At 39.9% G+C, this 25,396-nt stretch overlaps 2 protein-coding genes and 1 pseudogene across 2 annotated transcripts; all 3 read right to left on the reverse strand.

Annotated features, from left to right (window-relative positions):
- Positions 1–248: 248 nt before the first annotated feature.
- LOC137282481 (monocarboxylate transporter 5-like) lies at positions 249–4,413 on the reverse strand. Its single transcript, XM_067814237.1, has 5 exons — positions 4,125–4,413; positions 3,351–3,494; positions 2,359–2,505; positions 867–2,000; positions 249–436 (listed from the first exon to the last, which is right to left on the reverse strand). The coding sequence occupies exons 1-5, from the start codon at positions 4,411–4,413 to the stop codon at positions 249–251; spliced, it is 1,902 nt and encodes a 633-aa protein (XP_067670338.1).
- A 2,462-nt stretch (positions 4,414–6,875) lies between these two features.
- LOC137282482 (monocarboxylate transporter 5-like) lies at positions 6,876–13,043 on the reverse strand (annotated as a pseudogene).
- Positions 13,044–18,736: 5,693 nt separating this feature from the next.
- LOC137282074 (monocarboxylate transporter 12-like) lies at positions 18,737–24,408 on the reverse strand. Its single transcript, XM_067813817.1, has 5 exons — positions 24,207–24,408; positions 22,194–22,337; positions 21,828–21,974; positions 19,633–20,628; positions 18,737–18,909 (listed from the first exon to the last, which is right to left on the reverse strand). Exons 1-5 carry the CDS (start codon positions 24,406–24,408, stop codon positions 18,737–18,739), a joined length of 1,662 nt encoding a protein of 553 aa, XP_067669918.1.
- Positions 24,409–25,396: the final 988 nt, after the last annotated feature.

Consider the following 25,396-nt stretch of genomic DNA (forward strand, 5'->3'; position numbering starts at 1 on the left):
AACTACATTTTGCAAAATAGTCCATACTGTTTAGAGGTACTCTTTACACATTAACTGATGCATTGTAAAAGAAATTCGTAACGCTGAAAATATTACTGTTGTGAGTTCAATAAATTATGAAAGTTGGTGATATCTTAACAAAACGTTATACCTAAACGCAAACGTTCAAATCTCCGATATATGCATATGTTTTTTTCAGCAATTTGATGTCAAATAAGAAAGAGAGTATTAAAGTATAATTTCCACTTTTACAATTCTGTTGTTTCCTGCAAGGTTTTGGTTTCCACTTCGTCTTTCAAAGTTTCTTCCTGTAGGTGGCTTGCTGCACGTCTTGTTAGAACGGGTACGAACAATAGAATAATTGCTGAAGTATAAGCACATGCACCAAGATAGTTGAATCCCGCAGTGTAGGAACCCGTGGAATCTGTTAGGCTACCTGTTAAAATATCATGGGAAATATAACTGCTCAGAACAACAAAATCATACTCCTTTATGTACATGTGTCATCTGAAACTAATTACTGTAAGTCCATACCTCAAGCACAATAGTTAAATGCTGATTTTCGCAAATGAATAAATACATGATTATCTCGATATGTTTTTGAACTTTCCGGTTCAAGCGTATCGGAACCTACGTAAGGATTGAAACCTATCTTTTTCATTTATTCTAAGAATTAATGTTTTGAGATTATAACTGCTCTGAATATACCCAAGAAAAAAGTTACGGATAATCCCCATATTCAAAATCAAAGTATTATATGGATCACAATTAAAAACTTTAATGCTCATATTGGGGTGACCGTTAACTCTTTGTGTTGGGTATATACATTAAGTACCCGTAGAAAGTACAGGGCGTGTTATGCTTACCTACGATTGGGTGTGTTACAGCCATTGAAACACCATGGAAAAGCGAAACAAAGCCAAGTGTCTTCGCCATGTTTGGCAATCCGAGGAGGTCTACAATTGCTACAGGTATCAGGCAAAAGTAGGAGCTGGCGAACATACCATACACTACAGAGTATATAAGTAATGCCACATAAGAATTAAAAAAGACTGTCAGATGAGTAACAGTCCCAGTAATTATAAGGCCAATCGCCATAATCGTTGTAACTCGCATGATTTTAGTGTCAGCCAAAAAACCATAAAACAACCTGCTAAAGAAGTCTATTGCTCCCGAAATGAGCAGGAATATTGCAGCGTTGCTCTGACTAATGCCCTTTTCTTTCGCCAACGCAGGCAAATATACAGGTACAAGACCGATGGTTATTCCAAAATATGAATAAAAAACAACTAACAAAAAAATTGGATTCTTGAACAACGAGAACTTCAACGTTGAAAGTACTTTCTTAATGTAAAACCCAGCATTTCTTGGTGAGGCGGCAGTTTGCTTACTGTTGCCGTCAACTGCTGATGGTGCTTCTTCGTCCAGTTCAACATTCAACAATGGCACCGAACCAAGCTCTACATTGCTTGCATACATACTGTAGCTTGTCTGACTCGTCGCTGACAGCGGTCTACTGATCCTTCTTGTGAGCGAAGGAGAATCTGGTAAATCTGTACGGAAGAGCGAATACCCCTGAAGTGGAGACCTGCCCATCAATTCCGACGTAATTGAACTTGCACTGAGAAATTTTTCCGGATTCAGTTGTCCGATTTGTTTGAAGTCAACTCCAAATGAACGCCGATTTAGTTTTGTTTCTGACAGATGTGTTTTTCGCTTTGCGTTTGGTTTTATTATTTCGTTTTTGTCTTTTCTTTTGTACGACTCTAGCGGTCGGTTAACAATTCCACCCACCCACATGTTCATGGTTATTCCGGTTAGTATTATCATACTGCCCCGTAATCCATACTCGTCTAGAAGGTGTCGTATCAAAGGTGGGAACACGCTGCTGCCAAAGCTTATTCCGGACATAGCTATTGCTGTAGCAAGTCCTCGTCGTTTGTTGAAGTAGTGTCCAATGAGAACAAGTGCAGGGCCGTAGATCATAGAGTGTCCCACACCTGAGAATAAAAATGCAAAGCGCATCAGTGAATGAAATTGGTAAATACAGTATGGTGGGAGATTGCTTGATTTTCATCTGGCAACGTTCAAGCATCAGAATGGATTTCACACCTTGCACCCGAAACATTAACTCAAGTTAGGTTTATACATTACAGTACTTTGAAATTTGGAGTATGATTATATGCAACCAACAAGAAGAGACTAATTACATCGTTTCTGTCAGCAGCCGTATATTTGGGCCTACTCAGTCCCAAATTCTTTACCGAGACTAAACATAAGTCCATGTCTGTGCTTCACTGCACATATCATGCATTTGAGTAAACCTCAATGTGACAAAAGAATCGTATATACCCTTACCGATAAACACACTGTGTGTACAAATCATGTACGTGATACTTGTAGGGAAGATAGCCATTACCATGGCAGCAACAGTCAGGGTTGCTCCAAGCATCACCGTCTTTCTGACTCCAAGAAGATCCACCAGGACATGCATAGATATCAGTGCTGGAGAGGAAACGGGTTGTGTTAATGGTTACAGTACACAGTCAGATATCCACTCAGATGTACTCACGTGATTTCCTTACATACAGCGTGAGAGAGAATGAAGTTTATGCTGATGTTAAGTTTGGAAATTCAACTTAAGTACATACGCGTGCAGATAGGTTTCCATACACACACTGCCATAGTTTCAAACACAGACACATAAACATGAACATACATAATGATAAATCTACAGTCACAGTCAGATACATTTCCTGCATACCCGTCTTACATTAATTTTCAATATTGTCAATAAGTTGAATATAAGCATACAGAAGATTACGTGTACGTTGGTATAAATAACAGCAGGGATATAATACACGATATATGTATGTATATACATACAAAGAGAGAGAGAGAGTTAGTTAGATAGATAGATAGATAGATAGATAGATAGATGATAGATAGATAGATAGATAGATGAATGGAGGAGCGATTAGGTTGAAGTCTGAACGAACTGAACCACAAATAAATGTTGGAGATCTGATCAGACGACAAGAAATCGCATCCACGCAGCACATTGCACATTCGACGTTCACATGTGCTGCCACACCGTACATGGCATTTTTTGACGTGAGACGTACAGGTTAAAATGCATCAGAGGGTTGGGGTGATCCTTGCACAGGCAGGCTGGTAAGGCTCGCCATCCGCTCACGACTCTTGCCACCTGTATACGCACCCCAGACAGAAAATGGAACTTCACATAGGAATCGCTACCAATAGTCCCTTTGACTCAAAAGCGGACCGATGAGTTGGAATCTAACTAAATTTATATTTGCATTCTACACAACCTGTTTGGGTATACTCACACGATAAGCTGTATACACCAGCCATGACGCCCATCAGTAATGTAGTTTTAGTGGTTGATGCTTCGAATAATGCCAAGTATTCTACGAAGAGGATAGCCAATCCCCGACCATAGCCGATCATTATAACGACGTTGAGGAAGCATCCTGAAAAATGGCATGTTTAGCTCAAATTGATGCCGCTGACAAATGATCGTTACACAAAAGAACCATAGCTCAGAGTGGATGAGTGGGCTCAGCGGCCACCATTTGCCAACTTACGGTTTTAATGTAAAGCAAATGAACACTGGTCCAGAAATGCATTTATGATTTTGTGAAAAAAACCCAAAAAAACATGCACGCATTAGCGAAAGCAAACCATAATCAATCCGACTCCAGGAATCGTACCAAAGACCATTCAAAAGAAAAATAGGAGAAAAACAAAACCTGCACCACTGCAGTTCGGCAAATACGATACCTTACAGTACCTTCAATACGACTTTTAAAAAGACATAACTGCGGACATACGTCCATGCCAATTAGCATTGTCTTCCATGTAGAAAGATGTCGGGTCAGAAAAAGAATCATTCACATGCAAACATCAGGCCTTGGTACTGTTACATATAACAGCAGTCCAAGTGAGTGACTTCGTTTAACATGATACTCACTACTGAGAAAATTAGGGAGTGCCATAGAGGTCCCTTTATTATTTCAAGTGTAAGGCATTGTGAAGTAAAACAGCTCGTTGTACCATCATTAAGTATTACTACAAACAGGACACAAGAAGCAGCTCAATACCTGCAAGTATTATCCATGCCCAGCCTCGATCTATTGGGAGATGACTATCACCAACACTCTCTGCCTGGACATCCGCAGGTTTTACAACAGACGCTGCATCTCCGGAACCGCTCCGCGGTACATTGTTCTGCTGTACCGTCGACAGTCGGTTCCGGACAAACACTTCCTCTTCCTCATCGCTGCTTGCCCCTATGACATTGATGTTAAAATCCGCCTCGGCTTCAAGGCGTTCGCGGGCGCCTGCAGTCCTGTTCCGGCTCGGAGGCACCCACTCCTCATCAGAATCCATCCGGACGTTGTGTGGGCCGCACGTACTTTACTGATTTACTGCGTACCTTTGCACCTTCACTATCAATGAGGTTGATATGCATGTCCTCTAGGCTGTTATCAGAACAGCCTGTGGTTACTGATAAGGCTACATAATGCAGGGTTTGCATCTTTTAACTTCGTTTTCAGTGAGCGTCATGGAGAGTACTCCTCATGTATCAATGTCCTCGACATTCAAGGATTAAAGATGAATTTTATGATGTTAATCATATGATGAAGACAGTGTCACGGCTTCGATCGTCACAGCTATATGACGTCTGTAAATAATCGAGTGTGGACCAGAAAATCCAGTGATCAACAGCTTGAGCATCGATCTGCGCAACTGGGAACCGATGACATGTGTCAATCAAGTTTGCGAGCATGACCTCCCGATCCAGTTAGTCGCCTCTTTCGACTAGCATAGTGGGCTTTTATTTCAAGCTTGGGCTGCTGAAGGCTTATTCTACCCCGGATCTTCATTAGTCTGTGAGCACAGAAGCACAATAGATATATATTTGCTGTATGTTTAAGTACATCAATTTGACAGATGCGCAATATATTGGACTTTTACACGGGTTCATTGTGTTGGTCATAAGAAGATGGCATCGATATCCATCTGATTCCTTTACTAACTAATGACATAATGCTTGAAAATTGATGGATCCTGAATGACACGGGCAGGGTGTGAGTCGAAAGACCATCACACGATTAATCCCTCTAGTGTCTACGAAAAAATCGCTCACTTACTGCTTTATACATATTAGACAGGCCCGTGCAGTAAACACGTGTGTGACAAGTAGGCGGGGCAGAGAATGTAGACGAATACACTTGGTTACTACAGGTACATGAGCTAGATCGAGGATTTATCACGGGCAATACACGCTGACCCTGGCGTGAACTAAATGCTGCTTCTGTTTAACACGTGTCTAGTAGTATGATATAACAATCAAAACACGATTTAAACGACGATGATACACACTTTGCAGCTAAACATACAACAACGTTGGTCCGTAGACCCGAAGCAGACTGAAAATCTTTCGGACCCAAAGCGTTTGTTTAATGCAGGTGTCCTTATGGCCGACAGCTTTGTTTGTGCCAATAACTGACATATCCCTGTTTGAACTTTGCAGACAACTTGGATCTTGACATGGATGTTGATTTTTTATTTGTTGCAATGAAGACTAGTGAGTCATTAGAGTTAAATTAAACTCTTCAAATGGTTGTCACATTGTCACACTTTTGTTTGCTGTGTATATAGCGCCAACACATTCTGATAGTGACCCACAAGGTTTTGGGCCTTGTGGCCTGCGGATATTCAGGGACAGGTCAAACACTGTATCCAATACCGACACGTCGGCTGCAAGGCTTCATCATGTCCATTCCTGATCCATCTACAGGTAAATGTTGAACCATCACGTGATTAGGTTATCTCATCCAGCATTACGTGACTTGTCCACAACACGGAATTGTCAACAACAATAGAAGCTGATGACAGCAATGACGGTGTATGGCATCTGATATATAGCTCAGATGTATAGTAAGTTCAGACTCATGCCAATTGGGGGTGGGCAGGTACGAATTTCAATTTATATTGTCTGTTTGAGACATTTACGAACTAACTAACAATACTTATGAATTCAGTCTGGATACCAGAATTTTAATGAATGAAATATGGTTGATAAGTGATTTCATTCAGCAATTTGTAACTATTTATAGAAGCTGTAAGCCTCACATCGGGAGAGTTAATATCACGATATTTAAAAATTCACTTCCTGGTCACTTTTGAAAGAGGTCGCGGTAAAATCTGTTTGTACTATCTTTGTAGAGTTATTTTGCAGCTTCAAACGTATGTGTTTAAACCCTTATTCGTAACCTACTCAAGAATGTGGATATTTATAACAAATATTTATACAACTATGTTCATATAACTTTGGGGTCTGTTCTAGGTTATCGAACGTTTGTGAACACGTGAGTGTGGTTGCATGCCGCCAATATTCAAGCAATATCACGGCAGGGGAAACCTGAAATAGAAATTCCTACTATGTATCCATATGGGGAATCGAACCCTTGTCTTCAGCGTGACGATCGACCGTTGGAGCAACTCAACCGCCACCACTGCAAACACGTACAACTTTCGCGACAGCGTCGTTTTCAACGCACAGCTGCCGTCATGCTGGGGGTAAAGGTACTGCGATGAAAGGCTTGGTTCCAAATTAAAATTTGGGGTATGAAGTCTAGATCGGGACTGCATCAAATCTCACGTATATGAACAGAGACATATATGTATGTATTCGTATTTTATCCCTGATGAATTGTTCATGTTATGTGTGAGTTTATGTGCAAGAAAATACAAAGTAAGTCAAGATACTATACATTTTGGAAATTTCTGTTAGCTCATGTTTTTGTGAACATAAACAAAGAAATATGAACATCACACATGCAATTTAATATTTAATAGAATAGATACCAATAGAATGAATGTCAAGTATTGCATTTGAAGAAATTGACGTAACAATTATCCATTGTGAAAAACCTTACTCAGCATTCACCCATTGTTAATGACGTCAGAGTATGATACAGTTACGTCTTTGTTAGTGATGTATTATTTGAGTCTTTCATACGTTTTGTTTTCATGTTCTTTCTTCACGTGAGAGACATACGTAGTAAGTTCTTGAACAGTACCCAGACATAATATACATAAAATAGTAGATACAACTGTCTTCCAATAGCATGTGAGTAAAGAGTGAGTGAGTATAGTTTTACGCCGAACTCAGCCATATTCCTGGCGGTCTGTAAATAAAATGGCGGTCTTGGCCCGTGGTCAACAGCATGAGCATCGATCTGCTCGAAATGGGAATCGATGACATGTGTCAACCGTGCCAGCGAGCCTGACCTCCCGATCCCGTTAGTCGCCTCTTGCGACTAGCATAGTCACCTTTTATGGCAAAAACGGGTTGATGAAGACCTCTTCTACCCCGGACCTTCACGGGTCTGTGAGCACAGAAGCACAATAGATATATATTTGCAGTATGCTTTCGTACAATTTGACAGAGGCACAATATGTGCGTGACTCCCCGACATGGAGATACGAGTTTTATACATAGAGGTGTTAAAATGCCTATTCTGAGATATGTCTTTCACTCAAACCCTTTGATGACATATAAACAGTTCCAGGTGTATTAGCTACTTGTAAGAGGTCGGTTTTCTTCAACGTCCTCTGGAGAACTCTCTGGCTTCATTTTGCTCTCTCGGCGTTGAACGAGAGGTACACAAAGTAGAATCACTGCAGTTATGTAATTTGAGATCCCGATGTAGGTGAAGCAAAAGTTGTATGATTTGGTAATGTCTCGGATCGTCCCTACAACAGAACACATGTTTTTGATATAACACAGTTAACAGTTGCAGCGAAAGATATATAAAGTTTAATTTAACAACATTTTATACCCCATGACATAATGCGTCAGGTGAAGATTCTGGTTAAAATTGATCTACAGTAGCCGATCTAAATCGGGTGGTCAGGGTGGCTGACTTGTCACCGTGTCCCAACTGCGTAGATCGATACCCATGATGTTGCTCAATGGAGTGTCTGCTCCAGACACGATTATTTACAGACCCCCGCAAAATAGCTGTAACACAGCGTGCAGCGTAAAACTAAGCTCAGTAGTCCCTTCAGCACTTAATTTAAAAAAAAGCTGTGGACCTGCATCAAGTTGTCATCATGGCTGAGTGGGTGAGTGAGTTAAGAATATCTGGCTATCAAGGACAGCAAAACGACTAGTACATAAATTGTAAACTTGTAATAAAGTAATTTTAACAATAGATGACAAGTCAGTGCAAGACAGTATTAAAAACAGGTTGCTGATTGCCAACAACTGGAAATAGGTCACCATACTAAGAACCATGGGACCTGACAGTACTTTTGCCAAGTGCCGGATTTACCCCATCCAGTCAACTGTTAGCAATCTAGAGAGATCTTGCCGTACATTAAAAGGACACACAATTATCATACGATTACGAAATGGCAAGTTCTATATTTACTTTGAGTGTTTGGGAATTTTCGTACCCTCTAAGGAGGACAAACATTTTATGATTGTAAATCAAGGGATCCAAATGTTACAACAAACGGTGAGAAACGATTTGATGTGTCACGTCAACAATACTGTGACTAAACAGGCCATAGATTATGTTCTTGAGAGACCATAAACTGATACGAAATATAGTTATATATCGTTATATTATAACCTCGGTCGAGAAAGGAACATAATTAAACTATAAAGTCAAAGCGAAATTTATAGCAGACGTACGCTATATTACATTTGTATCAAGTTTCAGGACAATACAATATAAAAACAACACATAGATGACGTGCCACTGATAATCACAGATAACAATCACAGGTAGATAATCACACCAGGGATCGTGTGACAGATACATTTGCAATCTGCATGGGACGAAGTACAGACAGCAAACGATGAGCTTCACTGTATGTTCCAGTATGTTGCCTTCGCTCGAGACTCTTATTTATCTTAACCTTGATTCCAAACAGTGATACTTATGGAAAACGATGATAAATATGTAGACAACTGCTTTTATCGTGACTGACATATGATGATTTCACGTTATCGTTTGTGTTCTACGCATGTCCTGGAACATAATATCCCACATTTAAAGACATACATTACTCCCAAAGTCCACTGGAGAAATGAAACCCAGACTCAATGCTCACAGTGTAAGTTTTCGTAACTTCACCGGTTGATTCAAATTTAATCAAGACATATTATAAATGAAATAGGTGAGACTGGTCATACTAAGTTATCATTGATCATCGTATGTCTCTACAGTACTACTAAAGAATGCGTAACGATGTTTCCAAGAGATGTCATGGGGACTTCTAAAAGACAATGTGAGCGTGTTTGTAAAAGTCCCGAGACTGTGCAAGTCTTAGTCTATTGAACTTGATCAGCATCAAAATACATATATTGCACATATGACAATATGTAAGTTTTCACAGACATATCATCGTAGAATGACTCCAGTTAATGTAACATTGAATGAGCCTTACCCATGATCGGATGTGTAACTGATATAGACAGGCCGTGGAATACCGCTATGAATCCAAGAACCTTCGCCATCTTGTCAAGTCCCATGAAGTCCACAATGGCCACAGGAATAAGGCAATGGTAAAAACTGCCAAAAAGTCCGACAATGACGGAGAACACGACCAAAAGAGCATACGAGTTGTAGAAATAGACAAAATGTGTTGCCGTTCCTGAGACAAGTATTCCAATGACCATTAGATGATTAACTTTGATGATTTTGAGATCAGCAACGAAGCCGACGGCCAGTCTACTAAAGAAGTCCAGAACACATGCCAAAGTCAACAAATATGCGGCATCTGTTTGTGAGATGCCCTTCTCCTTTCCAAGGGCAGGAAGGTATATTCCTACCAATCCAAAAAGTACACCGAAATGAGCGAAAACAACAATCATCTGAAACATTGGTTGTCGGAACAAGGAAAAGTCAAGCGCTGACAGAGCTTTTTTCAGATATCTGGCTGTACATTTGGCCTCCTTTGTTCCCTGGTTATTGTGAATCGACTCAGAATTTACTTCTCGTATATCCACCATTGACATTGTCAGATCTGGGTTACTTGTTTATAATCTCATCTGGCGCTCCGAAACGGAATCTGCTTGCGATTCAACGCTACCAAATGATTGTGGCCGAGTTCTTTTGCGGACAGCGTCACTCATTTCTCCCTTGGCATTACTGCATTGAGTCTCAGATGCAACCACTGAGTTACTGCTATTAACTCTAGTTGGTTCCTTTCCAGAATGGGACTGAGAAACAATGTGATTATCTCTATTCACCTCGCTGGCGTTTCTTTGGTCCTCGTTTCGGCCTGCCATCTTGATAGATCCTGTCATCCTCTTTTGATAGAAGCTTAATGGTCTAAACAACGAAGCCCCGACCCATACGTTCATGGTTACTCCCGTAAGGATCAACATACTTCCTCTGACACCGTATTCATCCAACAGAAACCGAACGAGAGGTGGAAATACGCTTCCCCCAATACTGATTCCAGACATGGCAATTGATGTAGCAATGCCTCTCCTCTTCTTGAAGTACTTTCCAATTAGTACCAGTGCTGGACCATGAATCATAGAGTGACCGATTCCTGAAAGTAAATGACCATGAATCATTGTGTACCATTTTGCGTATTGTAAAGAGGTTAGTTTCAACCCGTCAAATGTAAAGAAAAATACGAAAGACGTTTGATATGAAATACCAAAAAAATTCAAAATGTGCTGACTGTTGCATATACGTAAATGTATTACTGGTGAAACTGCTTCTGTAGGAAATCGGAAACAGGCCCAAAGTTGATGCATTTACAAGCAGTTCATTCATAAAACATACACTAATTCGCGTATGCAAAGGCTGTCTATACTGAAGGGGCAGAACAGGACCAACATGGATAATTTTAATTTTCTATGATAAATAAGGTGCTATATATGAAATATTTATTATTATTTGTTTCAATAACGTGCTTCACGGAAAAGCCAGGGGGGGTTCTGTAAAAACACCCGGAATACTGTAAGAATAATATCCAAAGCTACAATGTTCTGTAGGAAGGCATTTCTTCCTTTCACGTACTTATAACCTTTTTGTGTTATATTTTGTGTCAATTGTATGGTAACAAACAAATGAATACACTTAGCCTAATGCTCTATGCAATAATTTTATATAGGAATCGGTTGTTTTTCTGATTCTCTGTTTTATTTTCTTGGTATAAATGTCGCGACATGTTGCCCTGCTCGTACGTGTTGACGTGTAGAGGTTATATACTCACCAATGATTATACTGTATATACTCACCAATGATTATACTGCATATACTCACCAATGATTATACTGTGTGTGCAAATGAGATACGTAATACTAGTGGCGAAAACTCCCGTCAACATCCCCACAACTGATATCGTTGCACCAACAAGTACGGTCTTCCTCTCCCCTAGTAGTTGTAGAATTACGTTCATCGAAAAGAGAGCTGTAAACATAAAGAAGAATGGTTTGTCTAAAACAAATTACTGTGCAGATATAACTGGTTAAACCATCACTTAAAATTTAATGTCAACATATGTCACTTACGCTTAAACACACTAGATTGACACGAGTGTGTATTTTGTACTCTTTGTATTGAGGTGCTGAACACCTGCTCCATATTATATGCAAATGGTGCGGTGAGGTGAAGGGGGTCGTACTTGAGAATATTTCGACGTGCATGAATGTGTAAGTGTGGCTGCTTGTACTAACCCAGATATAAGCTGGGTTATAATGGCAGCTCAGTGATATAACGTGCCACTGTTAAGCATGAATAATACCCCACTCGGACACATTATACTTAGACCGAGCTGACAAGTCCTTCTTGTACCCATTAACGCTGAGCGGCAGCCAGAGACCAACAATTACCATCCCAAACGTCTTTCGTTTGACGCGACCGGAGATCGAACCGGCGACTTTCCACGTGTGGACGTCCTAACTACTATGCCACGTAGGCGGTCTGTATACAACCCCAGTGAGCGAGTGAGTTTAGTTTTATGCCGCTCTCAGCAATATTCCAGATATGTGGCCTCATGCGACAAGCATAGTCGCCTTTTACGACAAGCCTATTCTACCCCGGACCTTCACGGGTCTTATACAATACCAAATAATGTTTAATCCTCACATGATAGACTGAATGTTCCCGCCATCACACCCATGAACAGGGTTGTCTTTGCAGCACTTGCCTCGAATTCTTCCAGATAGGCCACAAAGAATATCGCAATAGATCGGCCATATCCAACCATTATTATAACATTCAGAAAACTCCCTGGAATGAGACAAAAAAAGTCACCAAATTGATTAGGAAAGACTTCCGCCTGTCACCCCAGTTTTTTAAAATCATTCTATGTCTAGAAATAGATGATTTTATAGAAAGCCTGACCTAATCCTAACCCTAAACCCAACGTCATGTTAAATCTAAACCATGCGCCTAAACCCTAACCTCTATAAAATAACAATAATAAATAGAATACATTTCATGCAGGGGTTACGGGCGGAACGCTTACCATTGATTAAAAAGCCACGAGATTTCAACGAATGAATAATTACTAGTACTTTATCGCATCTTCGCACAGACAATTTGCATCTCGTGTATGAATACGAAAACCAAACAGATTAAAAAAACAACGAAGTTTCAATGGTTCAGTCACTACATTATCGTACACACCCACAAACATCTTTATTCCCCCCTCTCCCCCATGGATTCACAAGTGGAATGTAGAAATATTCAGAATAGCTCACCTGCTAACACCACCCAAGCCCAACCTCGATCAATAGGTAAGCCATCATCATCTTGCTCTGGCTGATTGTCATCCGGTGACTGCCCATCATCACCATCATTCTTCCCATCATTCTCCCCATCTTCCCTAGCGCCAGTCTCCATTCCTGACAAGCTCTGTTCCGCGCCAATATCCTGTCCTGTCTTGGAAGGTTTGCCGTTGTCTATGTTTGTCATAAATACATTTTCGCCTTTTTCACACTCGTCCTCTTGACACGTGCTTGAATCTTGTGTCATCTGAAGTGTTAGTGGCAGAGCATCAAACCTACATTATTAAAATAAATTTTATTTGTACAATGCCAATATGACTTTTGCCCTATACAGTAAAATGCAGCTACTTTAACCAACTGCTGTCTGAATGTTGTTTAATGTAACAGAAAGGCCCGAACAACATTCCAATTGAAAAACCATAGCTGATCGATCGGTTGGTCATTTAACACCGCATATTGCTATTGCGGTGGTCTGTAAGTAATCGATACCGGAACAGACAACCGAGTGATCAACAGCATGGTGCCAATTTACGTAATTAGGATACGATGACGTGTGAGCAAAAGCAGCGAGTCTGATCATCTGATGCCGTTAGTCGCCTCTTACGACAAGTATGGGCTTCTGAACATGGACTAACATTGATGTTTACTTAACAAGGACTGTGAGAATAACGGCCAACTTGAACAGGGCATTATGACAGGCTATTAACAAAGTCACAGAAGTCATTTTACAATAATACCCGAGGTACTTAGAACAATCATAACCAGAGTTAACAGAAATCAGCATAGGGTAATGTCCGCGTAACTCTCCAGTCCATAGCAATAATGGAACCGGTACTCCGGATGGGTCGAGGCACACCATTTTTAAGGAATGGAGAGTTACATTCAAATTATTGGGAGTATTTACTTTATTAAAAGTAAATGCCAAAATGCCAAAATGAAGTCTTTAAATTCAAACTGGTACACATCGATCTATCCCTGAAAAGTAATGAGGGCCAAAAGACAATGGAATGACGTCACAAATTTAATTTAATAACTTGTAATCGTATATAATATAATGCGCCAAGCCCATTCACCAAACGAACATTGTATAACATTCTGCTCCATTATCAACCAAGCCCGAGTCGATCATTTGCGCCTAAGTCGTAAAGGACCGAAGTCCTAGAAACTCGGAGACGTCAAGCCGTCCAGCGAGTCCCTGCTACGTACAGCATTGCTTACCTTTGTGTGATCTGTAGCCTGCACACGGGGCCCCGTACTCAGAGCACATTATCACACGCCACCACAAGCCATGTAAGTAACGCTAGACTGACCCACCGATCCCCAGCAACACAAACATCACATACAACGCACACCCGAATCCTCGACATATTATAGTAGAAACGTATTACATATTGAATTACGTATTGCTTTTCCACTTCTCTAAGCGTGCATTCACCTTTGTTACAACCTGAAAGTGCTCACAACACACTAAATTATTGTACTGACCTAGACAACTATCATCCTTGAAGGACGGTCACGCCGTCGTTACATTTCTTATCTCAGTGCTTATAACACACATGTGGTATACACGGATGACCCAGTATAAGGGTCAGTGAATGAAAGGACATCGGGGTTGCTAGATCGGACATATCCGTGGTAGTAACGTGACCGTATCACTGAACAAAGCAAATGTTAGGCGAAGGTGGTGAATCTTTGTGTGTTAATAACGTTTTTCGTAATGACTGAGAGCACACCTGAAAGCCATACACCATTACTCCTTGATAACAACTAGCAGGATTTGTGCCCGACAATAATGACATGCACCGTTATCTTCAATTATATATGTGACAAGGTACATGAATAAAAACGTATTTATACCATGTGCACAATTACTATTCAGATTGTGCATATCCTACAAGTGTGGTCGTCAAACAAAGGGTAATGCTATGTTTTTACTGTCAAATTAATTACCACATTATTATTTTTCTGTTAAATTAATTTACTCCCAAAATCCGAACAGGCATTTATCCCGACATACAAAATAAGCAGTTATGTTCCTATTTACAACCATACGTGATACGAACCTACCTGGAGTAGCATGAATCACACCTGTATATGTACACTTGTTCACTTGTCCCTCAACGCCACCGCTGAAGATAGAGCTCTTACAAAGTAGAGCAAGATGTCCAACTGCTATTTATCGCTAAACCGTTTGCCCTAGTTTCTCAAAATGTTTTGGTATTTCGTCAGAAAGTATCCCAGTTGCGAGAGGACACGCAATTTCAAACACCGGACTGAAATGACCAAAAAGTAAGTAGTGCCCATCGAATGTGATCATGTTCTTGTATCTAATAAACAGAACTATTTGTAAGCAACATTCACCAATATAGCAACGCCCATGCAAGTGTGTTCGGGACTGCTTATAAGAGTGGGATCTCATAACAGTTTCTGTGAGTCAGGCAAGAAAAGAGGGGGTGTTATTATGAGTTATATTAATGCATTGCGTTGAGGAGTAGTTGAGGTGAGTAGTTGAGGTGAGTAGTTGAGGTGAGTAGTTGAAGTGAGTAGTTGAGGTGAGTGAGCATGTGAGAGACGGTGCTCCTGGCAGTATTCTAGGAATGTCACTGTGGTGGACACTAGAACGGAGCTTCGCGCTGTGGGGAATCGAACCGTCTTCGGCTTGACGAGGGACCGCTTTAACCAAGAAGTTACTTCAACACCCAAGTGTAGTGGAATTAAAAAGAAAGCATTTATTAAAATACTGAGAATCAACATACATATACACTGATACTATCTATCATCGATCAGGTTCAATTTCGAACTGTAGTGTCATCGATCTCGTCCGTTTTCGTTGCTGTCTATACAATTCCAGGATTCATGCTGTCTCTTGCGGCAGTTCAGTCTTCAACTTAAGTTTCACAGATTTATTCCGTTGGCAAAGTGGTTTCGTTCTGTTCTCAGTTTCATGCAACATTTGTGCCTTATCACAAAGATGATCTTCCGGCAACTATTCGTTTAGTACCAATTCTCCAGCCCTAGTTACTATTTCTCGCTTCCGTGGTCATTAAGTCGTTTACTAAGTTTTAAGTTCACTTGTTTTATCTTATTAAACGGAACCAGGTGGATGACAAATACTGTTTTTGTAACACATTTTCTATGACGCAGCAATGGGATCAAACTCGCTGCTTGCAGGCAGACTCTGTTCCACCGTGTAAAACACTTTACGGTGCTATCATCACAAATAACTGGGCTGCAGAGTAGGCTAGTGGTTAAAACACTCGTCACGGTGAAGCTCTCCCTTTCTATTTCGACTTGAGTGCAGTGTATAAATCGCCTTCGAGTGCGCTCGCCTTGATATTGCTTAATTGCTGAAAACGTCTCAAAACCATGGCATTACCTATTAAGTCAGGACTAATTATTGAGCAGAGGTATTTTCGTCACAGACCTACACATATTTACGAGAAACCTTCACTATTAATCGTCTTGCTGGCTGTCCAATATTGTCAACTAACAGGTGAAGGCTTACGGAACAGTTCCTGACCAGCTCGTCTCCTCTAATCTCGAAAAGCAGAGGCAGGATGATATAAATCTTCCACTTAAGTGATAGCCACGACATCCCATCCCACTGTACTACGCCACGCTATGTTACTACGCGCGTTCATACAGGTTGTGCGCGAAATAACCACAGGCTTGGAAGCTGGTAAAAATCAAGTCGGGCAAGTATATCTGCACAGTCACAGGCATGACTGGCTAGTGAAATTTGATGGTGTACTTTTGTACATATAACATCGAACCGACTTGTTAAGTCTATACTCTTTAAATCATGCACGAATATGGTCTTTTTTCCTTCATTTAATATCAGGTTATACATACATGTACGAATGAAGAGATCAAACACCAATCCTATGACGTAACTTTGAAAAACATTATGAAATGGATTACATGCGCAGACGCAAATGTGCACATACTTACCTTGGTAAGGTATTGGTCATCGTATGTTAGTGGAGTTTCCTGCGGGAAACGACCCCTCACTGCCTCCCACACAGCAGCCGGATAGACCAAGGTGGTTTCCGGGGGTGCCAACTTCTCTCCATACTGCACACATAGAAAACCCAACTGTATACAGTGTCTGAATAACTTTTTGCAGCGTCTTGTCTTACAAATCAGTGAATGAAAAGTGCTACATGAAAACGGCAATGGTGAAACTGAAATTATTTATGGTTTAACATACTTATACAATGCTCGATACACATCCTTCCGCTTTTTATCTGCGGGGAACAAAATGTCTTCCAGTCCAACAGGGCAAATGAGGCTATGAAAGAAAGAAATAGACATTGATCTGTCAACCATATATTTACTATAAAGTACGTCACGAGTTTATATTGCACAGTGAATTTATTACATAGTGAAATTGTTATATTTACCTCTGAGACGTAAACGCTGATCGCAGTGAAGCTTCCATAATTCGAAGCAGCAGCGCTAAAAAACCCATGAACTACAATTTTGAAGATCCTTAGCGGTTTGGGGGTCCAGATGGACCCCAAACAGACTTTATGTAACATTTGGGCTTAAATCGTACAAGAGTGAGTGAGTGAGTGAGTGAGTGAGTTGTGAGTGAGTGAGTGAGTGAGTGTCGCTTGTGCAATTCACTAAGGAACGTACTGGTTCATGATCACAATTTAGAGATGAAGCGATTCTGTTGTGTCCACTAAGAATGTACTTACGTCATGCTCAAAGGAGGTAATGCGAATCAAAATGTCTTCACTGTATAAAAGATTTATTACACATGACGACACAAGAAATACAATAGCGATGACATAAGTGAACAAACAATCGGGTTTCACTTAAACCTGATTATCATGCATTATTATCCAATCTTAACAAAACCTGTAAATATTAAAACACTTTCATCAAGTCGTATAACACATTAAAATGATGATGACTGTCCACAGAAATACTCGTGTCCAATGAAAGGAATAGCAATAGCATTCTTTTTCGGCTAGATATGCGTTAACCTCATCACTTAACTGACACTGTATGATATCGATTAAGTTGAATGTCTCGTATGACCAAAACGAGGGATTATTTTAGAAATAATACTTATATAACAAATTCAATCCAATTCATAACCTATATTAAACAGAATGCAATAATATTCAGTCTGTGGTGGAGGTCAAGTGGCAAACGTATTCCGAATGTGACGTGACGTCATACGCGCGAGTCAGTGAGTGAGTGAGTGAGTGTGGTTTCACGCAAATTTAGCATTCCACGGCGGGGAGACCAGAAATGGGCGTCACAGTTGTGCCCAGGTGGGAATCGAACTCGGGTCTTCGGCTTGACGAGCAAACGCTTTTACCACTAGGCTACTTCCAAAACTGTCATATGACGCTGACAGCAAAAGATACATAAAGATATATACTATCACAAACCCGCTTTCATTAAGGGTATACATGTGCTGTAGAGAATATCAAAAACCAACGTGTAACCTGAGAGAGTTAATAATTAAAGTCACATAGGCAAAATTTCAGCCACATCGTGACTAAAACAAATTATATCTAAAATGGATAGAATTATCATTAAAACGACCGCACGTTATCACAAATGAGCGGGCCACTGTAACTTGATAATGCCCGCAAAATGCTTGACGACGGGCCACTATCAAGCCCGATGTTAGGTAACGCCATTAGTAGCTCAGCTGTTGATCACGTACGGCTCGTTTAAACTTGGGTTCATTATTGACCAAATATCTGGTGACGTCATCTATGTTGTTCTATGACGTGTCTATACTTGTAACAAAACATCAATGGCATTTTAAAAGCTGTAAAACGAAAGACAGTATAAAAACTAAATTATCACAGCTGAAAATGTTAAACTAGTAAGTAATTAATATAAACTGAAGATCGTCGGATGTTATAATCTGAACAATTCCATCGACAGTACAACTTGTGAATCAAACTCATTTCATTTAAGTGGTTTGTTCTCTTCACGCTCGTTCTCATCACTCTTGGATGTCGTCACAGTTCCTCTTCCTCGGAATAATGGTTCACAGAGAAGAACTACAGCCGTTATGTAGGTACAGATTCCAATATAGATGTAACTCATGTTGTATGAACCAGTCAAATCCCGGATTGCACCTGCAGGAAGATGCCACATGTTAGGATCCAATCCACGATTGATTGAAATGAAGTATCTCTGTTTACTGAAACTTGGAATGCATACTTAATGATTATCTGCGACTGATGTGCTAAATACACATCTAAATTGAACTTTCATTCTGTCTGATTTATACGTTTTATCACTGTCTTTTTTATAATTAAATACAATATATATTTCTAGCGATCGGTGATGGTGACTTTACATATGACGGTGATTGTACATATATCGTATGCACGTAGCATATCATACATATCAGGAGGCATAGCAACAGCATATCTGTTACTATCACGGAAGACCATGTTGTTAGAGATGTGGGTCACGATTTTTGAGTCATCAGGACCATGTCATTGTTAATGTGTTTCAGTAAGGAGGTGAAAACCCCTGCAAAAATAGATATTCTGCCAAAATACTCTTTAAAGTTAACAGGAGAGCAGTTAAGTTAAAGTTAACAGGAGAACAGTTAAGGAAGGATAACAATAGATGGGTGAATTTCTTTATCAAATCTTTATCAAAAATATAAAATGTTGTTCATCCATACACATTTTAGGGTTATTCTTCCTTACTGCTCAAACTATTTACTAAATGCCTCTCAAGGAAGTCAGTTAACGGCGCTGAAGTTTTCAACCCAAACAAACAAGCAATCAACAACAACAACGAAAAAAACCCAACACTTAAAAAGTTTACAAATACAGCGACCTTACCTATGATGGGATGTGTGACTGAAACAGCAAGTCCATAGAAGACGGAAACAAACCCGAAAACTCTTGGCATGTTGTCAAGTCCCATAAAGTCTATTATGGCAACGGGCATGAGACAGTGGAAGACACCACCAAAAAGTCCAACAATCACAGAATACACAACTAATAGTATATATGCGTTGTAGTAAGAGGTAAACATAGTGGTTGTACCAGATATAAGTAAACCAATGGCCATTAAATGGTTTACTTTTAAGTATTTCAGGTCTGCAATAAACCCTGCTGCAAGTCTGCTGAAGAAGTCAAGCACGCCTGAAACAGTTAGAAGAAAAGCTGCCTCTGCTTGTGGAAACCCCTTCTCAACTACGAAGGCAGGGAGGTATGCTAGCACTAATTTTAAAACAATACCAAAATATGCTACGGTAACAAACATCAGAAACTTTGGTTGCTTGAACAACGAAAAATCAAATCCAGAAAAGGCATGCTTTATACACATGCCTGCACCTTTGCGTTGTTTTGATTCTTTGTTGTTCCAGGCGGAGTCCTGTTGTAATTCATTGCTGCTTGGTGAGTTGGCTCGTATACTCTTATGGACATTTTGATTATTTTTTGCCTTCTCTTCACTGATGGGACGGAATGTCAAGCTGTCGTCTCTCACTGTGACAGTATCCTCATTATCCTCACACTCTTCACCAGTGTTTTCTTGATCTTTCTTTTTTCTGTCATTCCTGGTGGTTGTCAGTCCTTCTGTAACCTTACCAAATGAACTTAATGGCCTAAACAATGCCCCTCCGACCAACGTGTTCATTGTCAGCCCAGTAAGGATCAACATGCTTCCTCGGACACCATACTCATCCAGTAGGAAGTTTACCATAGGTGGGAATATGCTGTTCCCAAGACTGTTCCCAGATAGGGCAACTGCTGTAGCAATACCTCTTCTCTTCTTGAAGTACTTTCCAATCAGTACTAGTGCTGGTCCACTCATCATTGAATTGCCTAGACCTGTCAAAGAAAGTATTAACTCATCATACATTATCTTTACTCTCCAAATACTGGCTGAATCGTTCAGAGAGTTAGTATATGTTTGCTAGAATCCCAACTTTGTCAAAGTTACGCCGCACTAAGCAATGTTCCCGCTATATGGCGACTTAAGTAAATATTGGAGTCCGGGCCAAACAATCCAGTGATCAACAGCATGAGCATCGATCTGCACAACAAGGACTGCTGCAGTGGTTGCCTCGAAAAGCAATGAAGCCCATCGAGCAACCCAAGGAAGTGTATCCCCATAACAAGACTGATCATCCCATAGAAGTAAACGTTTCCTTATTGTTGTGTATTCTAATGGCATCTGCAATATGCGGTGAGAGACGACTGTCGGTAAAGTGAACCCTCCACCATGATCCAATGTCCCAGCAAAAATGGTGTTTATTCCAGTCAAGTCGTTCTGCTTTGCGAGCTTTGATCTTTTTGTTCTTCACCCTACAGCTTTCGGCCGATCCCTGACTGTTCATTAAGGAAATGGCTCTAACAGGGAATCATTGTTGCCTTAACGATGTGCTCGTATCACACAAAAGGCGCCTAACAAGTCTAAGCAGTGCTCTACCTCATCTCATTGTTGTCTTACTTGGTCAGACCCGTAAAGTTCCCGGGGTAGAATAGGCCTTCAGCAACCCATGCTTACCATAAAAGGCGATTATGCTTGTCGTAAGAGGCGACTAACGGGATCGGGTGGACAGGCTCGCTGACTTGGTTGACACATGTCATCGGCTCTCCATTGCGCAGATCGATGCTCATGTTGTTGTCACTGGATTGTCCATTATTTACAGACCGCCACCATATAGCTTGAATATTGCTGAGTGCGGCCTAAAACTAAACTCACTCACTCACTGGCCAGTAGATATCTTTAACATTTTTGGTAGCTCTGTATTCGTTCAAGAGTCTTTATAATCTACTGCGCGAAAATTAAAATTGCTGAAACATTCATGGATAAGCATACCTACCTATAGAAGATTACTTATTTCAAAACAATGAATGAAATGGTAAATATATGCACTGTTAGTGAACAGGATTCATGTCTAACAAACTCCCTAAAGAAACCGTAATGTGTATGAAATGCCGACCCTGGGACACCGAAAATCCAAATATTATCATTACTCATTGACAATTATATCACTTGTTATTTTGTAGCTAAACATACCCACCAACAAGAATACTGTGTGTACAGATGAGATACGTCATACTGGTAGGGAACACAGCTGCCAGCATCCCCAAAGAATATATTGTTCCACCAAGAAGTACGGTTTTTCTCTCCCCAAGCAGTTGTAGAATCACATTCATGGTAATGAGCGCTGCAAACATAATGTGACCACAAGGCCACAGAATTCTCACAAATGTAAGATGTGTTCTGTTAAACAGTGTTCACGTACGTCAATGGCATCAAAGAGAGAAGATATTGATACACAAGAACGCATGATAACATCCTGTCTTTAAATGTTCGTTGAAATATTATGGGATATTTCTAGTTTGTCAAAGGATAATTTACCATATTTTATTACTTGATTACTCACACCCCAGACTGAATGATGCAGCCATCACGCCCATGAATAAGGTTGTTTTCAGAGCAGATGCCTGGAATTCATTCACGTATTCTACGAAGAACAGTCCTTTAGCTTGTGAATACCCGACCATCAAAATGACATTCAGAAAACTACCTGGAAATGGAGGCATTCTTCTTGTACGACTTTGACGACATAATGAAATCGATGGAGATATCATGGATGACGTGTTAATTATTAATAATCATGAAAATAATAGCACACACTTCGTGCAAGAAATGTCATAACTCTACAGCATACATATATATTCAACAGATTATGTTCCCAAGTTTCTTTTTGTTACACAAGTTTCAAAATAGTGAGTCAACAGTTTACGTCACATCAGCATTTTTTCAGCCATATTGTGACTACGAAAAGTTATCTTATCACAATAAATATATCTGTACGTTTAGAAAGATGTCAGCAAAGGACAGTATACCAACCAGATTATCACAAATTAATTAAAACCAGTTTGAGCTCAGTGTAAAATGCTTGATAATTTAAGAAAAAAAAGAAAAACACAATATAAGATAGAGCTATTATAGATGGCAAGGAACTGAAGGCAGATTACCATCTTTGGGATTACGATATCCTTGCAAGTGTAATGGAAAATCATACGTATCATAACACCCAAATTGTGGCCTGCGCATGACATGGATTGGTTTAAGCCTGACTGTCCTTAGCAACAGTATCCCGCTGTAATTGCCAGACAATACACAGTCTGAGGAACAGACGAGCACTTTCGTTCTCACACCGAGAAGACGTTTATCTTCAAAGCAACAGATATGGGACACGAGAGTGTACGTATGGTCCATCCCGGACCCGACTGCGGACAGCAGGTATTGGAGCCACACAACCATAAACAGGACCTATCCTGATGCAATGTGTTCTTGGACAACGTTTATGACATATCCGCATGTATGCCATATTTAACTTTCGCGTTTCTCTTGGTTGATTGCACAAAACGGTTTTGGTGAACGATTTTGAAAGGACAGTCAAATGACCTGAAGAGCATGAAGAGCATTTTGTGACAGCGGTCGATTTTAATCTTTTGTCGCCAAGGAGAATCAGGCTGCAATACAGTCTCAGATAAGTGAGTTTACTTTTACACCGCACTTGGCAATATCCAGGCTATATTTCATGGATTACTAAAGATCAATTCTAACTCGTATCTTCATAGGTCATTATCAGGTGGGATGAGTCGGTGGGTGTCATTTTATTCCAAGTTACGCAGTCTTCATTTTATCGTCTACATTGTTACCTTGATGGAGGCTGTGTGATGCGTGTCTGTTTTCAGAAAGTAGTACATTCGACATGGAATTCAGTTTAACAAGCGTCATGTTTGTTACTACGTGGCTATACATACCAATAGGAAATGTCGGGGGATATTGGACTTACAAGATTGCCAAAATGAAAATGTTGAAGACAACGAGGACACAGATGACCCAAAAACATAAATAATTAAATAAAAAATAAGCGAAAATATGATAATTTATTACATAACCATTTTTCATGTGCACTGTCATTGTTTAGCAAAACGGGATATCCTCTACTTGGGATATATATATATATATATATATATATATATATATATATATATATATATATATATATATATATATATATATATATATATATATATATAATGGTATATATTACGCACTTCTACACTTTCATATGGGGAATCGAATCCGGGTGTTCAGGGCGACAACCAAACGCCTTGACTACCAGGCTACATCTCTGTTCCCTGTGCTTAGTGGCGATCTGGGAAGGAATATAGACTACCCGTAATATTGCCAGAAAATTACCCGTCTTGGCGTTAAACAACCACCAAATAAATCACTGTGGCCTACTTGTAGAAAATATGATTTCTGGTTGACAGCTGTGTCATCTGAGCATCAGCTTAACTGACATTAACATCTTTAAGAAAAGCATCCTACAATGAAAATGTAGGCTATTCTGCAAAATAGGAGTGAAGGTGGTCACCTGCCAAAACAACCCAAGCCCATCCACGGTCTATGGGCAGTCCATCATCCTGTTCATGTGGTTGTTTGTCCAACTCTTCTGCATCCTCGTGGTCCTTCAGAAGCTTCTTCGCAACATCTCTATCTCCGTTCGCGTTGATTACAGTAACACCACACAACTCCGATTCATCACTGACCTCTTCTCCAGGCTTAGTTGTACCCATTCTGATGTTGGCTACTTCGGATGATGTAAGTAGAAATATTCTCGATGGTTATCACGCCCATGAGCTCTGTTGAGTGGTCGTAAAGTAGGTCACAATCATATTTGAACAGTGTTATAGTTACGTCTTAGTGCGTCTGCTTGGTACAGTATGGGAATGTTCTAGGTCGTGTAGCGAGGGTCATGGTGACATATCGGAGAGTACAGAGTGAGGATGTGCAATGAAAACTAGCTCACTACTATGTGGTATATAATTAAATATGTCTCTCTGATGATTACTTTTATCATAGCATCTTCATATAAAGCCAGTCATAAACGTTAATCTGACGAACAAACATAACAATGTTTCACACTTTTTTTTACCAATGGGTATTGATGTTTACAATGTGACAAATATACCAAACTCTCATTTTCAGTTTCTCCCATAGGACTACTTGTGTATATCATTACATTATTTTAAGCATCCTACCTAATCTAAAGTCAGCAGGGGAACGTCTTTGACATCTGGCTAATCACAATCCATAGATGTGTAATTTATGGTATTTTACTTGATAGCTAAATAAAATTATGGAATCATTACTTTCCATGTGCCTAAATATGTTGTATCATTTTGATCACAATAATAATTTATTTGTTCCAATATTACAGAATAATACTTGAAATTTTTTGAAGATATAAATACACAAAGAATATCGTCTACATGAACGTAGAAGGTAAATGAATGTAAAATAATATTTCACAAGTATACAAATTCATATCATTCTAATGTTCCACCGTATGCAAAAAACAGGACTAACATTGACATTATTTGGAAAAAAAGGGAATAGAAGGGGGCTTGGGACACACCTTTGACGGCCGCCTATTGGAGATTCAGTATATTACAATATTATTATTAAGCTTGATGTACGCTTAGAGAACTTTGATTGATCTGAACATGTTATTATCAAGCTTAATGTAGGCACAGGTCTATCATAGAGACCTTGGATTGATCT

Source organism: Haliotis asinina, chromosome 4 (assembly GCF_037392515.1).
Source record: "Haliotis asinina isolate JCU_RB_2024 chromosome 4, JCU_Hal_asi_v2, whole genome shotgun sequence".
Taxonomy (NCBI): Eukaryota; Metazoa; Mollusca; class Gastropoda; order Lepetellida; family Haliotidae; genus Haliotis; species Haliotis asinina.

Coding starts and splice junctions, on each gene's coding strand:
- LOC137282481 (XM_067814237.1), bottom strand. CDS start 4,413: ATGGATTCTGATGAGGAGTGGGTGCCTCCGAGCCGGAACAGGACTGCA. Junction 2,001..2,358: donor TACACACAGTGTGTTTATCG/GTAAGGGTATAT, acceptor TTTTATTCTCAG/GTGTGGGACACTCTATGATC. Junction 437..866: donor TGTAACACACCCAATCGTAG/GTAAGCATAACA, acceptor ATATTTTAACAG/GTAGCCTAACAGATTCCACG.
- LOC137282074 (XM_067813817.1), bottom strand. CDS start 24,408: ATGGGTACAACTAAGCCTGGAGAAGAGGTCAGTGATGAATCGGAGTTG. Junction 22,338..24,206: donor GGCTTGGGTTGTTTTGGCAG/GTGACCACCTTC, acceptor CTCCATTTCCAG/GTAGTTTTCTGAATGTCATT. Junction 20,629..21,827: donor TACACACAGTATTCTTGTTG/GTGGGTATGTTT, acceptor TTTCTTTGACAG/GTCTAGGCAATTCAATGATG.